Source organism: Podarcis gaigeae (assembly GCF_964106915.1).
Source record: "Podarcis gaigeae genome assembly, chromosome: 18".
In the NCBI taxonomy this organism is placed as follows: Eukaryota; Metazoa; Chordata; class Lepidosauria; order Squamata; family Lacertidae; genus Podarcis; species Podarcis gaigeae.
In genome coordinates, this window is record NC_139696.1 from 5,009,046 (window position 1) to 5,028,984 (window position 19,939).

The window sequence follows — 19,939 nt, forward strand, 5'->3', positions numbered from 1 at the left end:
ACTTTTTAATGTATGACATATTAGTGTATTTTTGGTCTTTGTGGAAGCCACCCAGAGTGGCTGGGGAAACCCAGCCAGATGGGCGGGGTACAAATAAATTATTATTATTATTATTATTATTATTATTATTATTAACAGGCTTCCTTCTCCTGTGAGGAGCTGAAGGGGCCAAATATGGCTTACCTTCCTCTCCCTGTCGTCCACAAAACAACCCTGTGAGGTAGGCCAGGCTGGGAGCTAGTTACTAGGCCCCAGGGTCACTTGGGGAGCTGTGTGGCTGGGGGTTGGCATGTTTCCTGAGATTCCTGTATGACAGAGGAGCGAACCTCCCCCACCCTTGAGGGTCCCTTCAAACTCTACATTTCTATGATTCCACCATCTGTGATGGGGGGGCATTCAACTCTTGGAGGCTCATCCCTGAGGCACAGAAATGAAGAGCAGCAATCCCCATCTGCCCAGTGACTGGCCTCTGCCCACGTCCATTTTGCTGGAGAAGAGGGTTATCCCCTTTCCTCGCTTGGCTCCAGCTGTGGCAGCATCGGCAGCTATGGCTGAGTGGGAGACAACTCCGTCCAATGCTGAGCTAATCATTCAAACCCATGAGGACCGGAATCTTCATTTGGTTAAAACCAGAGCTCACTGCTAGAGCACTTGCCTGGCGTGCAGAATGTCCCAATGGCTTCCCCAGGAAGGGCTAAAAATGTCTGCTGCTGTTTGCCAGAGTAGGCATCACTGAGCTGTTCCTATGCATCTCCCTGGGCGAGGGAAGGGAAAGCTAATTTCCTAGGTTTCTATTTATTCTTAAGTTTCCACGCATACATACGCATTCTATGTATTTTCCTCCACCTGTTCCCACCCTTCCTGATTTCCCTTTTCCATGCTGCGGATCCTGTCCAATAACAGGACGGTACTCCTCCTGCTCCCCTGCTTCTGGTCCTGCCACCTGCCGTTTCTGCTGACGCTTACCTGCATAAATAACTGAGACTGATGGCCTGCACAGATCTTTCCATGGTCGATCTGGGGATAGAACTTCTGGCACTCGTGTCGGTCGTAGATGCCGGCGTCGGCCTCATAGAGCATATATGGGCAATTTTCCTCATTCGGGCTCCAGCCGGCCACACTGCAGGGTGTCCCATCAGAGAGGTCTCTGCTAGATGTTGGCAATGGCAGGGTGCGAATGTTTTTATTCAGACGAACCTTTGACTGCAGCTGGGGAAATGAGAGAGAGATGATGATGATGAAGAAGAAGAAGAAGAAGAAGAAGAAGAAGAGGAGGAGGAGTTTGGATTTGATATCCCGCCTTTCGCTCCCCTTCAGGAGTCTCAAAGCAGCTAACATTCTCCTTTCCCTTCCTCCTCCACAACAAACACTCTGTGAGGTGAGTGGGGCTGAGAGACTTCAAAGAAGTGTGACTGGCCCAAGGTCACCCAGCAGCTGCAGGTGGAGGAGCGGAGACGCGAACCCGGTTCCCCAGATTACAAGTCTACCGCTCTTAACCACTACACCACACTGGCTCTCTGCGGTGAGGCAGAAATGAACGCCTTAGCGTTGCAATAGGAAGCCCTTGAAACCTGTTCCTTTATTCATAATACAGTGGTACCTCAGGTTACATACGCTTCAGGTTACATACGCTTCAGGTTACAGACTCAGCTAACCCAGAAGTAGTGCTTCAGGTTAAGAACTTTGCTTCAGGATGAGAACAGAAATTGTGCTCCTGCGGCGCAGCGGCAGCGGGAGGCCCCATTAGCTAAAGTGGTGCTTCAGGTTAAGAACACTTTCAGATTAAGAATGGACCTCCGGTACAAATTAAGTTCTTAACCCCAGGTATCACTGTAATGAACTCTAATAAATAGTGAGAGTCCCATGGACTGCAAGGAGATCCAACCTCTCCAATCGGAAGGAAATCAGCCCTGAGTGCTCACTGGAAGGACAGATCCTGAAGCTGAGGCTCCAAGACTTTGGCCACCTCAGGAGAAGAGAAGACTCCCTGGAAAAGACCCTGATGCTGGGAAAGATGGAGGGCACAAGGAGAAGGGGACAACAGAGGACGAGATGGTGGGACAGTGTTCTTGAAGCTACCAGCATGAGTTTGACCAAACTGCGGGAGACAGTGGAAGACAGGAGGGCCTGGCATGCTCTGGTCCAGGGAGTCACGAAGAGTCGGACACGACTAAACGACTAAACAACAGCAATAAATAGTGATAATAATCCAATCATACTAATGACCAAAGAGCTGGATTCAGCTCAACGAGTCCATTATATTTCACACATGGGGATGGAAGGAGACATTTAGCTCCTTCTGCCTTCAGGATCGGGGCCCTCGGGGGGTGCTTGCAGAGTGAGAAAAAGGCTTGGGGTGAGATACCTTGAGCAGAAAAATATCATTTGAAAAGGTGTTGTTCTTGAACGTATAATCTTTGTGCGGGTAGCGTTCGTCCACTCTGTAAGTTACTTTATGACCTGTTTTCAGGTCATGTGCTCCCAGGACAACCGTATCAACCCTGGAAAGGAAGCAACAGTCAGGGTCAGAGATCCCAAGAATAAATGCTCTCCCAGTCCCTGTGCAAAAGACCAGCCCCCACCCCATGGCCCTTAATAACAAATTATTTTTTATAGTAGTAGTAGTAGTAGTACACCGCCCATGAGAATGAGTTGCCCCAGGCACTCTGGGAGACTTCCAACAGAATATAGAAGAACATCAGACATTCAAAGATTCCCTACACAGGGCTGCCTTCAGATGTTTACAGAAGGTCATAATATTCTTGGTTTCTTTGACATCTTATGGGAGGACGTTCCATAGGGAGGGCAGCCCTACCGAGAAGAACCTCTGCCTGGTTCCCTGTAACTCTACTTCTCTCGGTGAGGAAACCTCCAGTAGACCCTCAGAGTTGTATCTCAGTGTCTGGGCTGAATGATGGAGAAGAAGAAGAAGCCTGGGAGACAGGGCAGAGCCTTGTGGTACCCCACAAGTGAGGGCCCAGGGATCCAAAGACTCATCTCTGAACACCACTTTCTGGACTCGGCCCAGGAAGAAGGAGAGGAACCACTGTATAACTGCCCACAACTCCCAGCCCTCCTAGATGGTCCAGGAGGATGTCATGGTTGATAGGATCAAAAGATACATTCAGCAGGTTTCCCCTCTGTCCCTAGAGATCATTGACCAGCATGGCCAAGGCAGTTTCAGTCCCACAATGGGGCCAGAAGCCCAGCTGGGAGGGGTCCAAATGGGCCACATCCTCCAGGCATGCCTGGAGTTGTTCATCGAATACCCACTCCCCAAGAATTGAAGATTTGAGATGGGGCGAGAGATGGCCATAGAGACCAGGTCCAAAGTGGTTTTTTTAGGAAGCAGTTTCCTTCAGTGGGTCTGAGAAGGCTCTCTCACAAAGGGAGGCATTCACCACCCCATGGAGCCTATTGCCCAGCCCTGTCTGGCTTGCTTTTATGAGCCAGGATGGGCAAGGATCAAGGAGATAGGGGGTTGATTTCACTCCAAGCAGCCTGTCCACATCCTCAGAGGTAACAGGTTGAAGTGGATCCCATGCAACTTGACTAGACGGAGCAATGACACGTTCCTGCCCTGACCTGCTCCCTTCCAGCAATTAGCTTGACCCTCAATAATCATCACTCCTAAAAAAAGAGGAAGGCTTTGGGGATACTTACTTTCTGCAGCGTGCAGAAGTCATGACCCACTGTTCTCCCACGAGGAATCCGCCACAGATGAGATAGTTCTGGGAATTCAGCAAGGCAGCCATGAAGGGTCTGGAGTGAGGCCTGGTTCCATTCGGGCAATGATTCTTCCTCTGCAGTGGATCTGCAAGAAGCATATGCAGAGATAAACTGCTACTGCTGCTGCTTACAAATTCTAGAGCAGGCATAGGCAAACCAGGCCCTCCAGGTGTTTTTGGCCTACAACTCCCATGATCCTTAGCTAACAGGACCAGTGGTCAGGGATGATGGGAATTGTAGTCCCGAAACATCTGGAGGGCTGAGTCTGCCTATGCCTGTTCTAGAGTGTCGTCGTTCCTGAGAACCACCCAAAAGGTTGGTGCTGACCTTGAAAGCCCTAAACGGCCCCGTCCCCTGATGGAATGAGGTTGGCATAGCCCCAAAGAGTAGAAGAAATTGGCTCCTCATGAGTTGGTGGGGTTTGCTCACCTGTTTGGGCCAAGGAGAAGGACAACAGCAGCAGAAGAAGAACCTGGCAGAGTCTCCACATCTTGATGCTTGCCAAGGAGGGAGATACCTGGCGCTTAACTCTTCAGCCTCTTGACCCCTTAAGCTTTTATTTCCTCCACCCTCTGGACTCCACCTTCTCCAGGAAGGCACAGTCTAGACTTGAGATCTGATAGGCAGGCTTATCGTTTCTTGCTAGCCACAAACAGCAATCAGATAGTCCGATGGGGAGACTGGAAAAAGTGAGAAATGGAGCGATCCCGGAATTGGAGACTTTTTAAGCAAAGGTTTATGAAATCAGAGTAATGAAGACAATGTATTCATTAAAACAAAACCAGAGGCCAGCTTTTGGAAATTTCAAGTGGCTGTTACTATTATTATCTTACTATTACTATTATTATTATTGTTATTTATTAAATTTGTATACTGCCCTTCTTTCTCACAGGACACTGGATTCCCCATCAGAGTAATGAAGACAATGTATTTATTCATTAAAACAAAATCAGAGGCCAGCTTTTGGAAATTTCAAGTGGCTGTTACTATTATTATCTTAGTATTATTATTTTTAAAATTTGTATACAGTGGTACCTTGGGTTACATACGTTTCAGGTTACATATGCTTCAGGTTACAGACTCGGCTAACCCAGAAATAGTGCTTCAGGTTAAGAACTTTGCTTCAGGATGAGAACAGAAATCGTGCTCTGGCGGCAGCAGGAGGCCCCATTAGCTAAAGTGGTGCTTCAGGTTAAGAACAGTTTCAGGTTAAGAATGGACCTCCAGAACTAATTAAGTACTTAACCCGAGGTACCACTGTACTGCCTTTCTTTCTGACAGGACACTGGATTCCTAACGGTTTCTATGACTGCTAAGAAACTTTCCAGTCTGCTTGGAAACTGATGAAAAGACTGGAGGTGGTGTGGTTCTGTGTTGAATTCATATGGTCTTAAATGCCAAGGATTGTTGAGAGCCTAGATTAAGGACCCGCGCCCCCCAAACCTCTTTTTGTGGTTGGTTTAGCTGCAGAAAGGTGTATGAACATTAGATGATGCAAGTTAATCAGGCCAATGGTCTACCTCAAACATCATCCTGCTCACAAAGTCACCAACCAGGTGATTCTTCAGGACCAGCCCAAGAGATTTCTGGTTCCTAAGCTGACCCACACAATGGCACTTCTCCCATCTAGGAAAGAAGGAAGATCTCCTATTTGCTAAAAGGCCACTGCCGAGGCAACACTGGGGCAGGAGCTGTAGAAGAGACGGCAGATCTAAGCTCCAAGGGGCATATCATGACCATCCTTGCCACTATGACAGGCTGTCAGCCACTTCACCCCATGCCACTCAGGCATGGGAACAACTGTGTTGGGGATGTTGGGATACTGCCAGGGAGACGGAGGCATCAGGCAGGCCCCCAGTCGTCTCCGGACGATCACCCATCCCCCACATAGCTGTCAACTGTCCCTTATTTGGCGGGAAACTCCCTTATCCCATCGCCGTTTCCTGTTGCTGTCCCTTATTGATGATGTCTCTTCAATTTCCTGGGTTTCAAAGGAAGCAGCTCCTCTCCCTCCCTCCCTGCCAGCCATGAGGTTCAGCCCGTGATGTTTTCATCCAAAAGGCCTGCGCTATGTGGTGCTGACAAAGCCAAATTTGCATCTTTGATCCCGGTATGGGGCAGTTGCCTTGCAGGGGACTAGATGATCTGCAGGGTCCCTTCCAGATCTACGATTCTATAAGTCATGAGCTTTTGAGCACCTTGAATTGGGCCTGGAAACCTGGGATTGGAAAGGCTGCCCATCTCTCGCCGGGGCTCATGGAAGCTGGAAGGGAACAACTTCCGGAGAGCGGAAGGACAAATGGGATGGTGGCGGTCACAACTTTGTGAAGCGTTTGCTCCCTTGCTGTGCTTGTAGCACTTGTGTAGCCCCTTGTGGAACTCAGCAGGGAACAGGATGGGGACAAAACTAGGATGAGCTGCCTCTCTGCCTGAGCTTGGATATGGCACCACTGCTGGGCTCCCTGATTTCTCTCCCACCCGTCGCAAAGGACAGCAACCACCAGTTGTTGTTGTTGTTGTTGTTGTTGTTGTTGAGTCGTTTAGTCGTGTCCGCCTCTTCGTGACCCCCTGGACCAGAGCACGCCAGGCACTCCTGTCTTCCACTGCCTCCCTCAGTTTGGTCAAACTCATGCTGGTCGCTTCAAGAACACTGCCCCACCATCTCATCCTCTGCTGTCCCCTTCTCCTTGCACCCTCAATCTTTCCCAGCATCAGGGTCTTTTCCAGGGAGTCTTCTCTGCTCATGAGGAGGCCAAAGTCTTGGAGATCTCAGCTTCAGGATCTGTCCTTCCAGTGAGCACTCAGGGCTGATTTCCTTCAGAATGGAGAGGTCTGATCTTCTTGCAGTCCATGGGACTCTTGAGAGTCTCCTCCAACACCATAATTCAAAAGCATCAATTCTTCTGCGATCAGCCTTCTTTATGGTCCAGCCACCAGTGGAACAGGCCAAATCTCTGATATGGGGAGAGAGTTGTTAGTTTGGTGGTAGAGCCCTGCTTTGCATGCAGAAGGTTCTTTGTTCAGTTGCTCTAGTTAGAAAAGGGCGTGGTCAGCGACGGATGATGCCCATCGCGACTGGCAAGGAGGAATGTGGGAAGATTCAGCACAAAGCAGAGACGCCTTCTTCGTGCAGTGCATAGGTGAACTCTGGAACTCGCTCCAAGTCTCCCCATATTAATCTTTGTTGCATTTCCATGAGTTATACGGTTGTGTGGCCAGGCCCCCAGACATCCCCCCCAAAAAACACCAAAGTAAGAGGAAAATAATCAGACAAGACACAAAATATTGGGACAAGCCACCTCCGTGCCACAGCTGAGGCATGAGGGCATGAAAGAGGCAAAGAGATTTCCCAGTCTGTTTAGAAACCTGAGGTGATGGAGGTTCCCTTTGCTCCTTTCAACCAAGCGGCCACCGAAAAGAAAGGCAGTATACAAATCCAAAGGTCCATATAGTTCAAGCTATGGTTTTCCCAGTAGTGATGTATGGAAGTGAGAGCTGGACCATAAAGAAGGCTGATCGCCAGAGAATGGATGCTTTTGAATTCTGGTGCTGGAGGAGACTCTTGAGAGTCCCATGGACTGCAAGAAGATCAAACCTCTCCATTTGGAAGGAAATCAGCCCTGAGTGCTCACTGGAAGGACAGATCCTGAAGCTGAGGCTCCAAGACTTTGGCCACCTCATGAGAAGAGAAGACTCCCTGGAAAAGACCCTGATGTTGGGAAAGATGGAGGGCGCAAGGAGAAGGGGATGACAGAGGATGAGATGGTTGGACAGTGTTCTCAAAGCTACCAGCATGAGTTTGCCCAAACTGCGGGAGGCAGTGAAAGACAGGAGGGCCTGGCGTGCTCTGGTCCAGGGGGTCACGCAGAGTCAGACACGACTGAACGACTAAACAACAACAACAACATACAAATCCAATAAAATAATCGTAATCATAATATTATAATAATAACAGCTGCTTGAGATTTCCAAAGCTGGTCTCTGGTTTTAATAATGCATTGTCTTCATTACTCTGGTTTCATAAACCTTTGCTTAAAAAGTCTCCAATTCCGGGATCACTCCATTTCTCATTTTTTCCAGTCTCCCCATCTGACCATGAGATTGCCGTTCGTGGTGGGATCAGCCACGTGGACCGAGAGAAACGATAAGCCTGCCTATCAGATCTGAAGTCTCTCTCCAGGCACTGCGGTCGTCTGCAAAGGATGTTTCCTATATTCAGGGTGTGGGTGCCCTTTCCTAGTGTTCCCATAATGGCACCATCTGTGAACCAGAGGCAGGAATCAGCACAGGGAACTGAGGTGATCTGCCATTGCTGGGTGGCAAATGCAATCCAGAGTCATTCCCTTTGCCTCTTGTGAATCCACTAGATTCCCCAGCGAACCAGGATTCCCATTCATTACTTTCAGTTTCCCGATTTATTCCAAGCCACTGTTTTTGCAAAACAAAAGAAGTGGACAAATTCTTGGGGGTCATTCAATGGCTCATTTTGGAAGGGGAAATTGGGGATTCTACCTTCAGGAATAGAGTAGGTGGTGAAAGCCAGATTTGGGGGTGAACACTGGGGGAAGAATGGGACGCGGGTGGCACTGTGGGTTAAACCACAGAGCCCAGGACTTGCCAATCAGAAGGTCGGCAGTTCAAATCCCTGCGACGGGGTGAGCTCCCATTGTTTGGTCCCTGCTCCTGCCAACCTAGCAGTTCAAAACCACGTCAAAGTGCAAGTAGATCAATAGGTACTACTCCAGTGGGAAGGTAAACAGCGTTTCCGTGCGCTGCTCTGGTTCTCCAGAAGCGGCTTAGTCCTGCTGGCCACATGACCCGGAAGCTGTACGCTGGCTCCCTCGGCCAAGAAAGCAAGATAAGCGCCGCAACCGCAGAGTCGGCCACGACTGGACCTAATGGTCAGGGGCCCCTTTACCTTTACCTTTACTAGGGGAAGAACATAGCTCTGTAGGTATCATGGGGGCCATAGCCTTGTGCCTTGTGAGATTTTTATAAGGCTGGAGGATTGACTAACAGGGTTTAGTCACCCACCCAGCTAAATGACACTGAGTGTAGGTAGGACTGGATTCTGTGTTCCTATTATTCTGCTCTACTTTACTCTCCTTGCTTTTTCCTTGGGAAAGAGCTGCAGCTAAGAAGAGAAGAAGAAGAGTTTGGATTTGATATCCCGCTTTATCACTCCCCTTCAGGAGTCTCAAAGCGGCTAACCTTCTCCTTTCCCTTCCTCCCCCACAAGAAACACTCTGTGAGGCGAGTGGGGCTGAGAGACTTCAGAGAAGTGTGACTGGCCCAAGGTCACCCAGCAGCTGCAGGTGGAGGAGCGGAGACGCGAACCCGGTTCCCCAGATTACGAGACTACCGCTCTTAACCACTACACCACACTGGCTCTCAGGAGAGCAGGTGTTTTGCATTGCACAAAGTCCCAATTTCAATCTGCAACAGCATATCCAGGTTGAGGAGAGCTAGATCTCATTTCTTTGGGAGCAGCTTTTGGTAGTTTTTGGATTGAAAGACCCGAGGTGGTGGTAGCTCTGCTCTGAATTCATGTGATCTTCTTAAATGTCAAGGACTGATGAGAGCTTGGATTCAGATGCACAAATATAGGATCGGGGACACCTGGTTTACTAGTGGTACAGTGGTACCTCGGGTTACGAATTTAATTTGTTCCGGAAATTCGTTCTTAACCCAAAACGTTCTTAAACCAAGGCACACTTTCCCATAGGCCTTGCCACAGCCAGAGCCCTCCCCCCCGGCAGTGGAAAGCGTTCTTATTTCAGGGCAAAGTTTGCAAACCGGAGCAACTACTTCCAGGTTTGCAGAGTTCTTAACCCGAATCATTTGTAAGCAGGATTGTTTGAAACCTGAGGTACTACTGTACATGTGAAAAACATCTAGGGGTCTTGGTGGACCACAATCTGAACGTGAGTCAAAAGTGCAAAGCAGCATCAAAGAAAGTTAATGCAATTCTAGGCTGCGTCAACAGAAGTCAAATGTCGAGATCAAGGGAAATCACAGTAGCCCTCAATTCTGCGTTAGTCAGACCAGACTTGGAATACTGCGTTCAGTTCTGGGCATCACAATTTGATGCACTGGAAGGTCTGAAGAGGAGGGCAACAAAGATGATTAAGGGTCTAGAAACTAAATGCTTGACCGATTACAGTGCACAGCCATCATTACCCACTGGGGCAGAGTGAGGAATCCACCACAGTTGAGGTTGCAAATGGTTTTCCTAGCAAGTAATTTAGCGAAGAGTGGAAAGTCTCTTTGCTCCTTTCAACCAAGCGGCCACCGAAACCGTTAGGAATCCACTGTCCTGTTGGAAAGAAAGGCAGTCTACAAATCCATTAAAATAATCGTAATGATAATATTATAATAGTAACAGCCACTTGAGATTTCCAAAAGCTGGTCTCTGATTTTGCTTTAATGAATACATTGCCTTCATTACTCTGATTTCATAAACCTTTGCCTAAAATGTCTCCAATTCCGGGATCACTTTGTTTCTCATTTTTTCCAGTCTCCCCATCTGACTATCTGATTACCGTTCGTGGTGGGATCAGCCATGTGGATAGAGAGGAACGATAAGCCTGCCTATCGGATCTCAAGTCTAGACTGTGCCTTCCTGGGGAAGGTGGAGTCCAGAGGGTGGAGGAAATAAAAGCCACGGGGTCAAGGGGCTGAAGAGTTAAGCGCCAGGCATCTCCCTCCTTGACAAGCGTCAAGATGTGGAGACTCCGCCAGGCTCTTCTCCTACTGCTGCTGTCCTTCTCCTCGGCCCAAACAGGTGAGTAGAAGCACCATGGCAGATGATACACCAGGGCCTTTCTTCTCCCTGAAATCCTCCTCCCAGCTGTCCTTCCCTCTCTGATCACGACTTGACTGTCTGTCTCCAGGCACTGTGGTCGTCTGCAAGGGATGTTTCCTACATTCAGGGTGTGGGTGCCCTTTGCCAGTGTTGCTGTGATGGCGCCATCCGTGAACCAGAGGCAGGAATCAGCACAGGGAACTGAGGTGATTCAGCCATTGCTGGGGGGCAAATCCAATCCAGACTCATTGCCTTTGCCTCCAGTGAATCCACTGGATCCCCCAGCAAACCAGGATTCCCATCCATTGCCTGATTCTTCCTTCCTTCCCTGATTTATTCCAAGCCACCGGTTTTCCAAAACTAAAGGAGATCATTCCGTGGCTCATTTCAGAAGGGGAAACTGGGGGTGCTATTTTCGGGAACAGAGTACCTGATGAAAGCCAGATTTGGGGGTGAACACTAGGGGAAGACCGTAGCCCTGGAGGTATCATGGTAGCCATAGCCTTGTGCTGATGTGAGTTTAGAGTTTGCAATATTATCTTCATTTTTCTAAGCAGATTTCAGGCCACAACAGTTCCTGGAGGCTTCCTGTTCTATCAGGGCACAGACTAAAATCTGAGCTGGGCATGATAAGAGGGGAATCTGTGCTGAATCAATACAGGGCTGAGACTAAGGCTGGGGGGTCTACTAACAGGGTTTAGTCACCCACCAAGGTAAATGATGCTGAGTTGGGGTTGGACTAGCTTCTGTGATCCTATGATTCTGCTCTGCGTTATTCTCCTTGCTTTTTCCTTGGGGAGGGGCTGCAGCTCAGTGGAAAAGAAACTGCTTTGCATTGCAAAAGTCCCAATTTCAATCCGCAACAGCATATCCAGGTTGGAGAGACCTAGATCTTTCTTCCTTCGGAGCCACTTTTGGCAGTCCTTGCAGGAAAATCCTGAGCTAATGGAACGAAGGAGGTCTCTTTCGCTTCTCTAACTTCCTTTCTAGGAAAAGGAATAGTAAGCTCATTGCAATGGTGACCCGTTCCTTTTGCCACCCCAATAACTTTGAATGTGTGGAAGACACCCCAGAGCATGCAAGGAGGAGGAGGAGGAGCTGATCTCTGCATACGATTCTTGCAGATCCATTGCGGAGTCAGATTGTTGGGGGCCATGAAGCCAAGCCCCACTCCAGACCCTACATGGCTGCCTTGAAGTATCACAATGGGAACTTCGACTGTGGCGGATTCCTGGTGGCGCCCCAGTGGGTAATGACGGCTGCGCACTGCAATGGGTAAGTCTCACTAATCCCTCCTTGATTCTTAGCAGGGCTGGTCATGGAATGAGAGAACTGTACAGTTGGAAGGGACTGCAAGGGTCATCTGGTCAGCTGAAGCACCCATGACAGGTGGCCACCTAAACATCAAGGTGCACAGCTGGTTGTATGGAGGGAGCCTGGTCTTTTGCACGGGGGCCAGGAGGGGACTGAGTCCTGGCATCTCTGACACTAAGTGATGCTCTCTTTCCAGCACCTATATAGTCATCTTGGGGGCACATAACATCTACCGTGATGAAACCTCTCAGCAAGTATTCACCGTTAAGGATAACTACAAACACCCTTATTATTATATCGACAATGAGATCGTCTTAAACGATATCCGTCTGCTCAAGGTAGCTTGCTCTAAGCAATCTCTCCTTCTATCTTCCCCCGAGGTCAGTGATCCTGAAGGCAGAAGGGCTCAAGTGTCTTTCTCCCTCCCAATGTGTGTAGCATAATGAAGTAGACATTGTGCAGTTTACCCTGGCATTGGGGAGGCCAAATGTCCCGTTTGCCCAAAGTGCCCCATTTTAGAGGTACCAGATTCCCCGAAGGGCTTCCTAAATCAATGAGCTCTCTCCCATCTCTCCTTTCCGCAGCTGGATTCCAAGGCTACTCTGAATGAAAACGTCCAGATCCTGCGCTTGCCCAAATTCGACCGTAACCTCTCTGATGGGACTCCCTGCAGCATGGCAGGATGGGGCCGGGTTTACAAAGACTGGGCACCACAAACACTCTATGAGACCAATGTTGCCATCTATGGCCATAGGCAGTGCAGTGAGTTGTATCCTCATCTCGATGATGGGAAGGTCTGTGCCGGGAGACCTGACGAACCTGAAGATGCTTTCAAGGTGGGAGCCAGCAGAAGCAGCAAGTGACAGGATCGGGTGGGGGTTATGGATCCCACCCTTCTGAGGGATCGTTCACGTCTCCAGGAAAATGGACATGGGCTTGTATTCTGCTAAGGGCTCTGGCCCACTTTCGCTTGTCCCTCTGCTTTCCCGAGGGGGGGGGTCACTCCTTAGCACTCAATTGGAGCAATCGGCCATCATTCTTTGCATGGTTGCCATTTGTTCCAATTCAGAACTTAAATAGTGGGTTTTCCTGGGAAAGGAAGGAGTGGACGAGCCCCAAGTCGTACTGAGAGTGGAGCCACTAGTAACCTGGCAGTTTGCCCTGGTTCAAGAAGAAGAAGAAGAAAAAGAAGAGTTTGGATTTGATATCCCACTTCATCACTACCCGAAGGAGTCTCAAAGCGGCTCACATTCTCCTTTCCCTTCCTCCCCCACAACAAACACTCTGTGAGGTGAGTGGGGCTGAGAGACTTCAGAGAAGTGTGACTGGCCCAAGGTCACCCAGCAGCTGCATGTGGAGGAGCGGGGAAGCGAACCCGGTTCCCCAGATTATGAGTCCACCACTCTTAACCACTACACCCCGCTGGCTCACGCTGGTTCAAGCAGGAGAGTTGGCCACAATGTGGATCCAAATCTTCCCCCAGCTGCCATCTTTGTTCTCTCTCTCCACAGGCCGATTCAGGTGGCCCCTTGGTGTGCGATGGCATGGCAGAAGGAATCGTCTCATATGGCAACCCCTGCCCTCCTGGAGTTTACACTCGAGTCGCCCAGTACCTTGACTGGATCAAGGAAACCATGAGGTCCTGAAGAGAAGATGCATCAGTAACGCTATATCTGCTTTTGCTTTCCCATGCTTGTTCTTGCATGAATAACCTGCTTGGCTTGCATTCTGCAACAAAACACCCACACACACACACACGTTTCATACAGGATGGTGTTTGGTTAAGTGCCTTCACTTCCTCCCATCCCCTTGAAGAAAATCCCTCTTTCCACCCTTGTTTGCATTAAAATCCTCTTCAGCCTGGTATAGATTTGGACGCTGCCTTCTGGGACAGCGGAGGGTCAGGACTGTGGGAATTTCTCACCCTGTTCAAGAGGAGCCATTTCATTTCAGCCCTAGGGGACTTCCTCTGTGCATTTCCTCAATGTCCAATACACTGGTCTGAGCTCAGGGATTCCTAGACAATCATACAAAAGACCTTGGCACCAAAAAGCATTTAAAAAGAGGGGGGGGGTTAAAAGTTACCAGTTTACCATTTCACATGCCAAACTCCTCCAGCCTAATGGTTGTGGTGATGTACCAGAGGGACAGAGGGGAAATTAGATTCATCTCTAAGATTGAACCTCCCTCATTCACACTTTCTGGAATAAGATCCGAAACACAGCCATCCTTTCAAATTCGCCCTCCTCTGAATTTTGCAGTTTGGCTCTCCATGCAAGTTTAGTGCACAAAAATGCAGATACTGAAATGAGGTGTGTCTATCAGTGTGTGTAGCAGTGAAAAAAGCCTGCCCCAAATGCCGTATTTTGGGGGAATCACTTTGCAAAGACGCACTAGTTTGGCAAACGTGCATGCAACTCTGTATCTCAAGAGTAATTCACAATAAACTGCTAATGCATCCACACAAATGTGTTGTTGTTGTTTTTTTAAATTGCAAGCTGATGTGTATATGTGGTGTATTGAACTGAAGAGTGGGAAGATGAGAAACTGGGAGACACCCCGACGAACAGATTCCCCCCCTCCCTAGTTGTGGACTTGTGGGGAGGGGAGGGTTTGAAATCAGGAGCTTTTTATGAGATCCCCACCAATCTGTCCACTCGTCTGCACGCAGTGCTGGGGCTCCACCCCCAAAGCCTCTCTCCCTAAATCAGAGATTTGGCCTCTTTCAGTGCTGGCTTCTTGCACTGGGACTTGCCGGCATCCATCTGTCTCCGGAGACGACATACCCTCCCACCTTCCTCAGGGGCAAACAGGCCTGGGCTTTGAGGCTCTGCTTCTTCCCCAGTGTCAGGTGGCTATGGCAGGTGCCCAGTTCCACCTTCAGCACAACCACATTCTCCCGCAGGGTCCCCACCTCAGAGCCTGGTGGTGCCAGGGCTTCGGTTCTCCTTCAGCTTCACCATCTGCCCCCATAAAGGTCCTCCTCCTCCTCCTCCTCCTCCTCCTCCTCCTCCTCCTTGGCTGAAGCAGGGAGTTCAAGTTGGCACACACCGCTATCCCCCTATTTTATCTTCCAACGACACCATGAGGTAGGAGTTGGACCAAGGGGTGCAAGAGACCCAAGGTGGCACCCTTCTGAGTTGTTGATGTTTAGTCATTTAGTTGTGCCCAACTCTTCGTGACCCAGGGACCAGAGCACGCCAGGCCCTCCTGTCTTCCACTGCCTCCCACAGTTTGGTCAGACTCATGCTGGTAGTTTCGAGAACACTGTCCAACCATCTCGTCCTCTGTCGTCCCCTTCTCCTTGCGCCCTCCATCTTTCCCAACATCAGGGTCTTTTCCAGGGAGTCTTCTCTTCTCATGAGGTGGCCAAAGTCTTGGAGTCTCAGCTTCAGGATTTGTCCTTCCAGTGAGCACTCAGGGCTGATTTCCTTCAGAATGGAGAGGTTTGATCTTCTTGCAGTCCATGGGACTCTCAAGAGTCTCCTCCAGCAACAGAATTCAAAAGCATCCATTCTTTAGCGATCAGCCTTCTTTATGGTCCAGCTCTCACTTCCATACATCACTACTGGGAAAATCATAGCTTGAACTATACGGACCTTTGTTGGTAAGGTGATGTCTCTGCTTTTTAAGATGCTGAGAGCTTAATACTTCTCAGTATCCCCACTGAGAAAGGCCCTCTGGTACTGTATCTTCCCCCAATTGCCACATCCTCATGCCATCTTTAATAATAATAATAATAATAATAATAATAATAATACTCATACCCTGCCCATCTGCCCAGGCCTCAGCCACTCAGGGTGGCTCCCAACAGAATATTAAAAACACGATAAAACATTAAAAAATATCCCTAAACAGGGCTGCCTCCAGATGTCTTCTAAAAGTCAGATAGTTGTTTATTTCCTTGACATCTGATGGGAGGGCGTTCCACAGGGTGCCACCACCAAGAAGACCCTCTGCCTGGTTCCCTGTAACCTCACTTCTTGCAGGGAGGGAACCGCCAGAAGGCTCTTGGAGCTGGACCTCAGTGTCCGGGATGGATGATGGGGGTGGAAATGCTCCTTCAGGTATACTGAGCCGAGACTGTTAAGGTCAGCACCAACACTTTGAATTCTTCTTGGAAACATACTGGGAGCCAACGTAGGTCTTTCAGGATCGGTGTTATATGGTCTCGGCGGCCGCTCCCAGTCCCCAGTCTAGCTGCCGCATTCTGGATTAGTTGTAGTTTCTGGGTCACCTTCAAAGGTAGCCCCACGTAGAGCGCATGGCAGTAGTCCAAGCTGGAGATAACCAGCCTTCTCAGCCCTTCAGGGCCAATGTGCAACCGGTGACACCCCAAGCTATCTGCCACGAGCAAGATCTGCCACCTTTGCCTGTTGCTCGGTCCCTGCTCCTGCCCACCTAGCAGTTTAAAAGCACGTCAAAGTGCAAGTAGATAAATAGGTACCGCTCTGGCGGGACGGCAAACGGCATTTCCGTGCGCTGCTCTGGTTCGCCAGAAGCGGCTTAGTCCTGCTGGCCACATGACCTGGAAGCTGCACGCCGGCTCCCTCGGCCAGTAAAGCGAGATGAGCGCCACAACCCCAGAGTCAGCCATGACTGGACCCAATGGTCAGGGGTCCCTTTACCTTTACTGTAGTGTAAACCACTTAGAATTCACAAAAGAAATAAGCTGCCGTCCTCGCAATTCACGTTCCGATCGTTTCTTCCATGAGCGTTCCTCCTTCCTCTCCCTTCCCCCTCCCATTTGCCTCCAAAGCTTAATTAATTAATAATTGCCCGTAAAATACTCCACGATGCTTAGCGCTAATAAAAAAGCCTCCCCGTTTAAGTAGCATTTTATTATTATAGACGGCAAAATAAATAAGGGCCTTCTTTGGCCACCGCTATTTAGGACGAAGGGAGGGAGACAGCGAGAATCAAACCCACCGGTGCCTCTCATTTAAAATTGCCCACTTTGCTGTGTTTTGAGAGCTAATAAAGTGTGAGTTTGTTTGGGGGGGGCATGTTTCTGATGAAGCCAACAGTTAAGAGGCGAAGATTGGGGGGCTGGGAAGGCAGGCAGGTTGGTTATAGCTGAGAAAGAACATACCCACAAATCATTCCCACCACCCTCCTCTCTTATCAGTGACTTGAAATAATTAAACTCCATACATCTTGTGTGGCAGGAAACCTCCCTCCCCTCCTCTAGAATATTTGCATTGCAGGCTGATTAAGCTGTAATTATCACCCATTTACCGCCTGAGATGCAAAGAGCATTTTTCACTCTTGACAGGAAAGTGCAATGCTTTTTTCTGTGTGCGGTTCCAGTTGTTGCTAATGAAAACAGAGGGATAGGGAAGAAGAGCAAAATATTCCCCCTCTCTCCTTTTAGCAGTTACAAGCACAAGCTGCAAGCTGGCGAAGTCCTGGGGTCCACGCTGGGGACTGGCCACTGCCTTGGTTATACAGCGAAGTCAGTTACCGTATTTTTTGCTCTATAAGACTCACTTTTTCCCTCCTAAAAAGTAAGGGGAAATGTGTGTGCGTCTTATGGAGCGAATGCAGGCTGTGCAGCTATCCCAGAAGCCAGAACAGCAAGAGGGATTGCTGCTTTCACTGCGCAGCGATCCCTCTTGCTGTTCTGGCTTCTGAGATTCATAATATTTTTTTCCTTGTTTTCCTCCTCCAAAAACTAGGTGTGTCTTGTGGTCTGGTGCGTCTTATGGAGCGAAAAATACGATGCTTATTTTTTTACCTGCGGTTCCGGCATTGCAGAGGGTTGGACTAGATCAGGGACAGCCAACTTCCAAGAGACTGTGATCTACTCACACAATTAAAAACTGGCAGTGATCTACCACTTCTTTTTTGGGGGGGGGGGGGTTTCAGGTCAAAGTTGTTGAGCTTTGCCAGTGTGGTGTAGTGGTTAAGAGCCATAGACTCGTAATCTGGTGAACCAGGTTCGCGTCTCCGCTCCTCCACCTGCAGCTGCTGGGTGACCTTGGGCTAGTCCCACTTCTCTGAAGTCTCTCAGCCCCACTCACCTCACAGAGTGTTTGTTGTGGGGGAGGAAGGGAAAGGAGATTGTTAGCCGCTTTGAGACTCCTTCGGGTAGTGATACAGAGGGATATCAAATCCAAACTCTTCTTCTAATGAAACAGTCAGCCTCGCTGCGAGAGCTACATCTTCTGGTATCACGATCTAGAGGGTGGAGCAAGGGGCCGGGGCCGGATGAAGGAGCCAGTGATTGACTGTGATCTACCAAAACCTCCGTGTATTGACTAGTAGATCGCGGTCGACCTGTAGGACATCCCTGAACTATGACCCTTGGCGTACTTCTTTCCACAACTACAATCCCATGTAACGCAACCGATTGGAAACCGATTAGAGTTACGATGCAACTGATGCAAGGTCCTCAACGAAAGAAGGTGTTAAGGAAAAAATCTAGGTGTGAGGCTGCTCAGTCACCCAGCTTGTCGGGCAGAGCCCGTGGGTCCCTGCGGAATAAAGGAAGGAGTCCAGCCAACCGGAGCAAATAGCTGTAGACCAAAGTTTATTGCGCAATAGTAGAGCAAATTTGAACCCCGAGGATGGGGTGACAAAGACTTTTAAAACTTTCCCACCACATCCCAGAATACAGTTCGTACAGCATCATTGCTACATCACTGACATGTCACAAAAGGGGAGGGGTTAACCTTGGCAAACATGTCCAGACGAGTCCTTGGTACCAGATTAGCATAAGCAGACATGGCAGGGCAAGACTCAGGTATAAGATTAGCATAGACAAATATGTATTAAGTACCCACCACCCAAAAGTACAATAGAAGTTCCTTTGCAGGTCTGGAGCCTGAGGCGAGTCAGGGGATGAGATTTGGCTTACTTTGGCTAACAATGAGCCCAGCAATTGTCACCTCTGGACCCCAAGATGTGCAGAGGATGCTTCGGTCTGAGGGTATTTCATCCTGGAAGTCCAGAAAACCAATGCCGATATGCTCCTGGGAAGGCCACCTGGGTGGAGCTAAGGACCTTATAAGGGCTGCCTAAAAAGGACTGTTCTGAATTGAAATTCTTCTGGGAGGGAAAAGCCCTAAATTAACAGAAATATCATCCAAAGTGCAACAGTGACCTCTGCTGATGAGAAAGGGGGACACAAGAAATGCAATTATATCGCCTTTTCTGTGAGATGTGCTTTAAAAGGAAAAGGTAAAGGTAAAGGGACCCCTGACCATTAGGTCCAGTCGTGGCCATCTCTGGGGTTACAGCGCTCATCTCGCTTTATTGGCTGAGGGAGCCGGCGTACAGCTTCCGGGTCATGTGGCCAGCAGGACTAAGCCGCTTCTGGCGAACCAGAGCAGCGCACAGAAACACCGTTTACCTTCCCGCAGGAATGGTACCTATTTATCTACTTGCACTTTGGCATGCTTTTGAACTGCTAGGTTGGCAGGAGCAGGGACCGAGCAATGGGAGCTCACCCCGTCGCAGGGTTCGAACCGCCGACCTTCTGATCGGCAAATCCTAGGCTCTGTGGTTTAACCCACAGTGCCACCCGTGTCCAAAATAAAAGGTACTATTGTCTAAAAAAATCACTTTTGCACATGCAAAGCACTCAGCCCTCCTTTTAAAAAAATAATAATAATGCTGTTTTAAGTCAGAAGAGGAAGACTCGGGACCACTATGCACCTGTAAGTCCTTAATAATAATAATCTCTTCACTTGGGATTCTTTAGCAAATGGAATTCAGAAGTGTACCTTATCAACCGGGAGGAGATAACACAACCCTTAAAACACAGCGTCATAAATCTGATGGACTATATGGAACTGGCGGAAATGACTGGCAGAATCCGAGACCAGGGAGAAGAGTCGGTGGAGGAAGAGTGGAAGAAATTTAAAGACTATTTACAGAAATATTGTAAAATTAATGAATGTTAAAAGGATGTTGGAATGAAGCTATGTGGTTTTAGCAGAAATGTTATAAAGGTTTAGGAAAAAATAGACTGTTAATTGGTGAAAGGAGGAAAAGTTAAGTTATATTATACTAAGATTAATTACAGGACAGAAATTGGAAAAGATGGAAAGGATTTGCTGATATAGCTAACCGAATTATAATACAAAA

The 19,939-nt window shown here is 48.8% G+C and overlaps 2 protein-coding genes across 4 annotated transcripts in view; one reads left to right on the top strand and one right to left on the bottom strand.

Moving 5' to 3' along the window:
* Positions 1 to 4,254, bottom strand: part of LOC310835784 (mast cell protease 1-like) — a 6,439-nt gene extending 2,185 nt beyond the window's left edge. Inside the window, exons 1-4 of the mRNA XM_083720749.1 lie at positions 4,159 to 4,254; positions 3,664 to 3,814; positions 2,366 to 2,501; positions 967 to 1,209 (exon numbers count right to left, since the gene is read on the bottom strand). Of these exons, the coding sequence (XP_083576875.1) occupies positions 967 to 1,209; positions 2,366 to 2,501; positions 3,664 to 3,814; positions 4,159 to 4,219 (591 nt within the window). The 5' untranslated portion in view covers positions 4,220 to 4,254. The remainder of the gene's footprint in view (positions 1 to 966; positions 1,210 to 2,365; positions 2,502 to 3,663; positions 3,815 to 4,158) is intronic.
* The window catches only part of LOC310835780 (cathepsin G-like), a 23,684-nt gene extending 9,374 nt beyond the window's left edge, over positions 1 to 14,310 (top strand). The window contains exons 1-5 of one of the 3 annotated variants that reach the window (XM_083720745.1): positions 10,418 to 10,513; positions 11,659 to 11,809; positions 12,045 to 12,186; positions 12,433 to 12,684; positions 13,360 to 14,310. In XM_083720745.1, coding sequence (XP_083576871.1) covers positions 10,453 to 10,513; positions 11,659 to 11,809; positions 12,045 to 12,186; positions 12,433 to 12,684; positions 13,360 to 13,494 — 741 coding nt within the window. In that variant the 5' untranslated portion in view covers positions 10,418 to 10,452 and the 3' untranslated portion in view covers positions 13,495 to 14,310. Of the gene's footprint in view, positions 1 to 10,417; positions 10,514 to 11,658; positions 11,810 to 12,044; positions 12,187 to 12,432; positions 12,685 to 13,359 lie in introns of those variants that run through there. The other 2 variants (XM_083720744.1, XM_083720746.1) reach the window with 2 other exon arrangements.
* The last annotated feature ends 5,629 nt before the right edge of the window (positions 14,311 to 19,939 follow it).